At 41.3% G+C, this 9,513-nt stretch overlaps 3 protein-coding genes across 3 annotated transcripts; 1 reads left to right on the top strand and 2 right to left on the bottom strand.

Annotated features, from left to right (window-relative positions):
* Positions 1–973: 973 nt before the first annotated feature.
* Positions 974–2,981, bottom strand: EAE98_000881 (uncharacterized protein; the record flags this gene model as incomplete). Its single annotated transcript, XM_038948498.1, has 2 exons — positions 974–2,503; positions 2,556–2,981. 2 exons carry the CDS (start codon positions 2,979–2,981, stop codon positions 974–976), a joined length of 1,956 nt encoding a protein of 651 aa, XP_038814764.1.
* A 2,685-nt stretch (positions 2,982–5,666) lies between these two features.
* On the bottom strand, positions 5,667–6,716 carry EAE98_000880 (uncharacterized protein; the record flags this gene model as incomplete). Its single annotated transcript, XM_038948497.1, has 3 exons — positions 5,667–6,056; positions 6,110–6,486; positions 6,542–6,716. The coding sequence occupies 3 exons, from the start codon at positions 6,714–6,716 to the stop codon at positions 5,667–5,669; spliced, it is 942 nt and encodes a 313-aa protein (XP_038814763.1).
* A 1,040-nt stretch (positions 6,717–7,756) lies between these two features.
* EAE98_000879 (uncharacterized protein) lies at positions 7,757–9,136 on the top strand (the record flags this gene model as incomplete). Its single annotated transcript, XM_038948496.1, has 6 exons — positions 7,757–7,820; positions 7,876–7,918; positions 7,984–8,024; positions 8,292–8,443; positions 8,563–8,926; positions 8,982–9,136. The coding sequence occupies 6 exons, from the start codon at positions 7,757–7,759 to the stop codon at positions 9,134–9,136; spliced, it is 819 nt and encodes a 272-aa protein (XP_038814762.1).
* Positions 9,137–9,513: the final 377 nt, after the last annotated feature.

Genomic DNA, 9,513 nt, shown 5'->3' with positions numbered 1-9,513 from the left:
ACATCTACATCTACATCTACGTCTACATCTACATCTACATTCACATCTATATCTACATCTACATCTACATCTACATCTACATCTACATCTACATCCACATCTACATCCACATCTACATCTTCATCCTCAAACATTCAATGATCCCATCATCTCATCAATCACACATTATAGCCGATCAACTAACTACGCCTCACATATCTCACCTCTTCTCTCCTCTACTTTCACACTCTATCCCCCATCCTCACCCTGTCTCCCATCCCATCACAACACCATCACAAAACCACACACTCATACTCACATACTCATATACTCACACACTCATACACTCATACACTCACACACTCACTCACATACTCACAAAATCATTACAGAAAAACAAAAAAGAAAGAAAAAATTACCATAAACCTATCATTCTATAAATATATAACCCACCCATCTCACCCATATATATCTATTCATCTCCCCATCCTTTTAATCATTCATGCCTTTACCATTCTCTCACTCACTCCTCCTTATACAACTCCCCGCCTAATACAACTCACCCCCTAATCAACTCACCCCCTTATACAACCACTCCTAATACACCCCCCTCATACACCTCACAATATCATATACAAACAATCAACGCATCATAAAAAAGGAACCACTTTTTCCTAACCTTTCCTTCCCTTTCATTCCCCATCACCAATCCCCCAAAATCTACTACTCGTAATTTACTAACAATAAATATTCCATGCCCTTCCCTCCCCTTCCCTTCCCTTCCTTATACCTCAACCTATCTCAATAAACAAATATCCCAAGGCTGCCGTTTGTCTCATAAATATATATACGCAACGAAAAAGAAAACATTCCCTTAACGCCTTTGCCCAACGTTCTACTTTGTCTTGCTTTCGCAAACTACTTTAATTCTCTTCGTTAAAGAATAACGAAATTCATACCCCTAACCCAGATTTCGTACGATATAAAAAATAAATCATATCGCCCAACTACCTCTTCTAGCTCTTACACCCCAAGCACTAGGTGACGATGCACCATTTGACATGGAAGGATGTTGTCTCGCCCATTCCAGAATATATATTCGTAACGCTTTCCATCTAGCACCATAGCCCCCTTCACTTCTTTCCCCATTAATAGATTTTCCTTTCTTCTCTTCTACGTGACCATCAACTGCCACTAAACCAATATGTCCTTTGATATTCTGACTCTTGTCATCTACTCTCAATTCTTCTTCTGGAATTTGAGAAATTTTTGCTAATTCTTCGTCATATTGTCGAGCTAAAGATGGATATCCGAGGGAAAGGTAATTGTAAACTTGTGTAACAAACGTATCATCAAACTCCTCCAACAACATATCTTCTGATTTTGACCTCGCAACCTCGGCTTTTAACCTATCATCGAGTCCACTTAGCATATGAACACCCCCCTTGTTTCTTTCCGATGATTTGGCAGGAACATTTGGCGCTGCATTTGAAAACGCGGAAGAAAACGGATCATCCATTTCTATATGCGGGGTTGCAATCATTTGTGGTCTCTTGACAACATCCGGACTGAGATATTGTTCATTTTCCTCGGCAACACAATAACCACCCCATAAACCACCTCCATCTTCGACTCGATGTGGTTGTACGTCATGTCGTTGATCGGATTCGAATTTTGTCGCCTTTGGAGAAGGACACATGCGAAAGACTAAATCACCACCAAGCATTGGAGGAGAGGCTGCGTTACGCATTCGAACCAATTCAGCTTCCTTTTGTTTATCTTGAGGAGTACCACTTGGTCGAGTTTTATCCGTCATTCCATTTGTCCAAAAAGGATCGTGAAATGTTGGGGCGGTGGCTTCCTCAGCTACCTTCTTATTGGTCTCCTCTTCTCTCAACCGATTCAAATTCTCCTGATGTTGTTGCATTTCTTTCGCTGCCCACCCAACCTCTGCAGAATTTCTACGAAGTTCCTGAATATGTGCATCATCCACCAACATGCCTACACCTTCCACGGAATCTTCTTCAGAAGCTGTGTCGATCTCCCTATCGTAGAAATGTTCTACAATTTCGTAAGCAGACTCGTTGGGGAATGCCGCTAATGCTTGTTCCATGAGTTGTTTCTCGGCAGCTTTAGCAGCTAGTGCCAGGAGATAACCCGCAAATCTCTCATCACAACTTTCTCGCGTTCGTGCCATTTGCATCTTTAACATGGAATCTTCCGAAGATCCCAGCGAGTCAGATAAAGACGGTGTAGACTCGGCATCTTCATCCTCGTTCTCGGAATTCTCTTGTGAATTCTCATCCGAGTCTATAGGGTCTAATTCTGGTTGATACGAATTCGATCGCGTGCTTTTTCTAGTATTATTGTGAGGGCGCATTGAGGGTTGTCGACGCGGTAGTGAAAGTGGAATGGAAGAATGGATATCTGCAGAAGAAGAAACTGGCGTGTTGTCGGGTGCTAAGGGGACTGGCATCGGACGTATATATTTTCGTTTTTTCTCCGCATAGATATGATTTGTACCCTAGAAACATTAGATACCGAGTAATTAGAGGGAAGTCAACAGCAAAGCATACCGGTGTGATATCAGTCTTATCAGTAGGTAAGGTAGCCGGGCCAGGAGTGGTAGATCTCTTGAACCTCTTTGACGTTTCTATTAATTGAGGTGTGAACCTTCTTCTCGGGGCCGATGAATCTGCGGCAGCTGGAGCTTGTGATTTGGACTCGGGAGCAAGCTCTGGAGTTGGCAGAGGACTTGGTGCTTTTGCTTTGCTTGACTTTTGCGTCGTTTCCACGGGTTCGGGCAGGAAGCGTCTCTTGGGCGGGGCAGCGGCAAAGTCCTTCTTTTCTATGGCATTCTCGACTTGCTCTACATTTTCTTTCTTATTACTTCTCGTCGTAGTTTCGACGGGTTCGACGGCAAACTTTCTCACTTTCTTCACCGTCTCCTCAATCGGAGTGGGATCGAATCGAGTTCGTGGTGGGGGTGACGTAGCTGACATGATTTTGAAGGGAATTGAGTAGTAGGAGGAAGAAATGGAAATGATGAATGCCTAATTTTGTTACTATATCGATGCATACCAGAGTTCAAGAGAAAAGATTGAACGGATTGAACAGATTGAGGTTGTGATGGAAAGTTAAATGGGTGATGGGTGAGGTGTGTTGTAGTGGTTTTGTGGTTGTCATGTATTACCTAGGTAGTAGATTTTATTATGGCCCTGGTCTATTTATCCAGCTCGTGAATGGCATTGCATACTAAGTAGGAATTTTGGGTTTGAGATGGGAAGTATGGTAAGAGATAGGATATCGAGGATACCCAGTCGGTACTAGGGAGAATGAAGAATTGCAGAGGACTGACATAAGTCGGTCTAAGGAGGAAAGTTGATTGGATTGAGTGAGTTTGAGTGGGGAGGGGAAGAGAGGGGTGGGGAGGATTGAATCCTTGGTTTCTTCGTTCTAGAAGCGAAAATGTTCAAGAATGAGTGGAGTCGAGGTTGTGAGTGGAGTGAAGTTTGATGGAGAGAGAGAGAGGAAGGAAATGGAATGAATATCTGGCTCATAAGTACGTGGTATTGAATTGTGGAAAAGATAGGTATAAGTGAATCGATGGATAGAATACCGAATCACGTGCGAATGTAGTTTTTGGAGGATTCAAGTTCCAAAAGTAAATCCCCGCCATGACCAGGGGATTATGTATGAGTGAGTAGGTAGGAAGGTAGATAGAAGGTAGATAGTAGATATCTATGTATGACTGGGGGAGAAGGTCACATGTGACATCGAACAACTCATGAAGTTTGTAATTTCACATGGAAATCTATCTCGAGTATATATACCGGTAGTATATTGTATATCAGTATTACACATTATATATCTATTGTATATCTATTATATACATGTATATTAGAATAATTATAAAAGTAAAAGAAACACCTATAAACTGAGGGGCTCAGATATCTCCAGCTACTTGAATAGGTAACTACCTAGGCAAACGATAATAATTTACCTAGGTATCGTATCTATGTAAAGAATAATAGTAAAACCTTATTAATCATTTACTCATTCAATTCAATTGATCAATCAATCAATCACTCAATTAATCAATCACTCAATCAATCATTCTATTCATCTCTATTCATTCCATTCAATATTCCCTACGATAAGGTTACGAGACCAGGATGAGCGATACCAGATAATTCAATCCTAGCCCTGTATATATCAACCCCTTTCGACTTTTCGAATCCCTCTCAACTCAATTCCACATTCTACAATTAGGACACGTGAGGAATTGGATGTATTCGAGTAACAGAAATAAGATATCAGATCTGGGTATATATGTATTCTATCTAGTAGGTATTTCCATCTATATCTCCATCTCCATCCATCCACATTTCCATCTACTCATCTACCTCTCTCTTCCATACATTATTCTTCCACACATCACATTTCCCTTTCTCGTCTTTCCTAAATCAGATATCCGGTTTACTTACCTAGCCTAGTAATCACTTAATCACTTAATCACTTAGTCATCTAGTCATCTAGTTATTTAGTTAGTATAATACTATGATAGATATATATACTATCTTATCCTATTTCACCTCATCTCATCTCATTTCATCTCATCCCATCTCATCCCATTCTATTTGATATAATAAACAAATCCAAATATCAATCCTCAAATATCAAATCCAAAAATCAATCCTCAAATATCAAATCCAAAAAACATACTTCTACTCATACACCTCCCTCCACACATATCTCCATATCCATCCATCCATCCATCCATCCATCACACCCCATCACACCCAAATCCCAAATCCCAAACCTCTCACGCGACCACAATCTCAAGTCCAGACTCCATCCAAATACTCCATCTATCCATCTATCCATCCATCCAAACACCAATAAACACCAATAGATAAACATTACACATACATACATACATATATACATACCATTCACCGTTCACCGTTTCTTCACAATCCATCCATCCATCAATCCATCTACCAATCCATCTACCAATCCATCCACCAATCCATCCATTTCCCCCATCACACACTCAAGAATCCAACGCTCACAACTCCCAAGTCCTACCATACCATACCCTATATACATCAATTGATTCACCTAGAGTATCTCTGCATGCATATATGCATGTCTCACAATTTCTTTTCCCACCTTCTTTACTTTACTACAATCATCCATACATACATTGTCAATCACTTCACATAAATATCTGAATCCACCATACTTATTCTCACACACGTACGTACATACATACATACATTGAACAATCCAAAATCAGTCGAATATTATCATTATATTGAATAGAATTCAATTCCCATTACAGACCCAACTTCACACGCCTATCAATCATATAAGACTTAGATGGCTGCAAATGAATCCCGACGCCATTTCCTATTCTACCTATGCTCCCTATTTGTATAATATCAAAATAAATATAACGAATGAATGAACAAACAGTCAATCAAATAGATGAATGGATGCAAAAACCTGGCACTATACATGAGCCAAAATATCTGATACAACTACACATGCGAAGTGTAGATTTGTGCAAAGGGGACCTTGAAAAGTCGAAACAATACACAAATGAGTCGGAGAGACTCGAACAGAATAAATCTATAACAAAGATTGAGAAAAGAAGAAAAGATCTCCTTTCGCAAGGTCAATCATTTCTCCTTTATCTGTCTTGGTAATCCAGCTGCTCTCCTCATTTGAATGTCTCCCTCGGCCAACCATCGACTAGCTTTGACCAATTGTACGACATTGATGATTTGTTTTCCTGCCATGATGGGGAATGAGATTCCGGCAATGATCCATGGCCAGGTGGAATCCATCTTATTTGCGCGTGCGAGTTCCAATGCGCCGGCGCTGTAGGGATTAGCGAAGAGGGATGCGGCAGATGGATTGGAGGGGCTTCCGGGAACGAGTGTGCTTGCTGCTTCGCCATTGTTGGTAACTTGGAGGAGAGATGGTGAGAGCAGAGGAGAGGAGAAGGAAAGGAGGTAGAGGGCGATGAAGAAAATTTCGTTAAGAGCACAGAAGAGGAAGAGGACAGTCTATCATCTTTTGTTAGTTTACATCGTCGAGATTCATACACAGATGTACATACCTTGTTTGTGTAATACAAGTTCAAAATCCAACTGCGAGATTTGTCGACTTGCTTATGACTGGTATCTCCTCCTCCCATAACAAGAGTCGCATACATGTGAATGTAATGACTAGCCAAATCCAACGAGATGAGTCCTTGGAAAAGCAGAGCCCATCGAGGCCAGGCGGAAGAAAGAAAGACCAGCAAACAGGCGGTGGTACAACGATCGGTCACCATATCCAATACCGCACCAAATTTTGTAGATTGTTCAAAGTAGCGGGCAGCATATCCATCGAGAGCATCGAGAAGGCAGGAGATACTGTAGAGAAGAGTGCAGGTACGTGGATGAAGGGGCATATAGTATAGTGATACCAATGCGAGAACGATTCGAAAGTATCCTATGAAGGATTAGCATGCGCCATTCCATTCGCATATAGATTTGAGGAAGCTTACCGATAACATTGGGCCAGAAGAGAAAGATGTTTTCCTTAACATACACAGCCTCTTCAGACTTGTGTGCCGAACCATTACCATTGCCATTCATGATGACTTGTTCACGAGCTGCGGGCGTGGGAGTTGATGGTGTAGAAGCGGCAGCTGTTTGTCGTCTGGTTTTAACACTAGACATCGTTTTGTATTGATTGAGAAGCTTCCAACTCAAAGATCTTATGTGCTGAAAAACGTTGTGGTGTGAACAGCAATATTGTATTGAGTTCGACTCGAGGAAATGGTTGATGTGGAGGTTTTTGAGGAGCTGTTTCGAGGTAGGTAAAAGGTAAAATTTGTTAACTCGGTAGGTACCAAAGCTTCGGATTAATAGAACCTCTTTTAATTACAAGATGATGTAATAGAGATTTTGGGATATGGGAATGAAAGAGAAGCTTCAAAGTCGAATGTGGAAAAGGAAGATGGTTATTGGAAGTATGATTGATTATCTTGAAAGGAATGTTGGAGAATTTGGAGAATTTGGAGAATCTGCTCGTAGAGAATTTCGAGAATGGGTAGAATGGTAAGATGGTAAAATGGGTGAGATGGGATGGGTAGAAAGTCAGGAAGCAAATCTCTTATCGCAACCCTAAACCAGTACTCGTACTTCTTCTCTAATACTGTACGAGGAGGTATGCATGCATGCAAGCCAAAATAATAAAAGGATCTATGGATAGATAGGGCAATCAATGAAAATGTGTGTGTGTTTGCAGCTGCCAGCATCAATACTGCTCGGGAAGGACGACTAGGTAGATATCGTAGATACTAGGTAGGTACTAGGGATTATTATTAAAATTCAATGACATGGATTAAACCCCCCTCAACCTTACGAGTACACTCGGAAGTGTCGGGTCTAATGAAAAACGGTTCGTTCACCAGTTCTCCTAGTTGGAAGATCTTATTACTACTACTCGTAGGTACTAGGTAGGTAGGTATATTCATTATTATTCCTTTATCACGTGTACAGTCTTCCAGGTTCAAACGAGGGGCTACGGTGACCCAGATTGCAGAAATCATCTGATACTCGATTATTCATTGATAGCTGTGAAAGCTTCACTTGGACAATATCAACCAATACCTCTCATCTCTTCCTGCTTGAATTAGATATTGGAATCAATCTTGGATATAGAAGCTTCCATATAACTTCAATAACCAACGACATATTACACATCCATCTCCAAAATGTTAATCCAAGAAACGCACCATGATGTTCCGACAAAAGCGGGAGGAAAAGAAGGATCGATGAGTACAGCTTGATTACCCCCCCTCAACACCAATCAATCCCCGCTAATCATATCTAGGAATCTTTCTCTTCCATCCGACCATTCCAAACTACCCTCAAGCGTGTGTAGTGCAATCTATTCTACTATCTACCAAGGTTCAAAGCTGAAGCCTTTTATCACATATAGACGATTTCCCGGCGTTGTTGTTTTCAGTGAGATTTATCAAGGTTAGTGGGGGTTTGGTGGGGTGTTTCAACGTTCTTAATCTGTATATCTCTTCATGTCGTATCATTGGTCTCCATTGACCTTCTCATACCCTTATCAGAGAGATAGATTTTCAAGTGACAACTCATCGGTTGGAGTCCCATGGGGCTTGCTCAAGGGAGATCACAATACCCCATCCCATGTCTTCCTGCTTCCTTATCTTACAACCCCGCACTCACGTGCTACATATAAATATACAAGAGTACATGCTGACACTCTCCTCATCAAAGTCACTGGACCAGTTGCCCGATTCGCAAGACAGACCGCTGGACAAGGCTATATTGTTGCAGCACCTTCATCATACCATGAGTTTACCGGCCCAGAACCCCTCGCTTATGATGTTCCTGGAACTGATGCTGGCAATGAATATAAGATCACCAAGGTATGTTCCTTCCAACATCAAATGTCTAGATCACAACTTTAAGCCTCTACATATCCGAGTTCAATTTCTCCTAGACCATTCTCTAAATCTTCATTCATTTCTCACCACATTACCCACAGACCCTCGAAGCCTACGATGAAGATTCCACCTTAACAATTGACTACCTTCTCTCCCTCCCTACCTGCAATGGCCGTATCGGCAGCACAGGAATGTGTCTCGGCGGCCACCTTGCCTACCGCTGTGCTCTCGACCCTCGTGTCGCCGCAACAGTAACTTATTTCGCCACCGATCTTCACAGCGCAACTCTCGGTCTTGGCAAAAAAGACGACAGTCTCGCTCGTGCCTCGGAAATCAAGGGCGAACTGGCCATGATTCATGGATGCAAGGATAATCATGTGCCTCCTGAGGGAAGAGATCTTATCAGACAAACTTTAAGAGAAAAGGGAATTGTATTCAGTTGGTATGAGGTTGCGTGGGCTCAGCGTAAGTTTTTATTCCTCAATATCAAATATCAATTAATGCTAACACAAAACACAAGACGCATTCATCCGCGATGAACTATCAAAAGGTCGCTACGACCCCGCCATCTCTAAGATCTGTTTCGAGATCCTCCTTGAACTCTTCGGACGAACACTCAAATTGGATCTCGGACCTCATGATGGAAAGGACCAGAAGATAGAAGATATCTGTTAGTTATCATATACACTTACTTGTATCTACATCTGAGCGATGAGATATAGAATATATGAATTTTCTTCTCAAATCTTGATTGAAGGAATATTCCCCTTCACTGCTGTGACAATTTTATTCAATCATTAAAATAGCCAGCCATCTATTAAATATTCATTCATCTATCTACCTACTTATTTACCCCATCCTCCCATCTCAATATCCATCACCATCTAGATCTTAGATATATAATAACGCAACATCACCCCCTCTCACTCTCTCTCACTCAAAGTCAGGATATCTATGCAATGAATAGTCCAATAGTCCAAACTACAACCCAACCAATATGAAAATGTGAAAATGTGAAAATGTGAAAATGTGAAAATGTGAAAATGTGAAAA

The sequence above is a fragment of the Botrytis deweyae genome, assembly GCF_014898535.1.
Source record: "Botrytis deweyae strain B1 chromosome Unknown BDEW_002, whole genome shotgun sequence".
In the NCBI taxonomy this organism is placed as follows: Eukaryota; Fungi; Ascomycota; class Leotiomycetes; order Helotiales; family Sclerotiniaceae; genus Botrytis; species Botrytis deweyae.
Note: the sequence above shows the minus strand (reverse complement) of the source record. Positions and strands in the feature narration are given on the sequence as shown.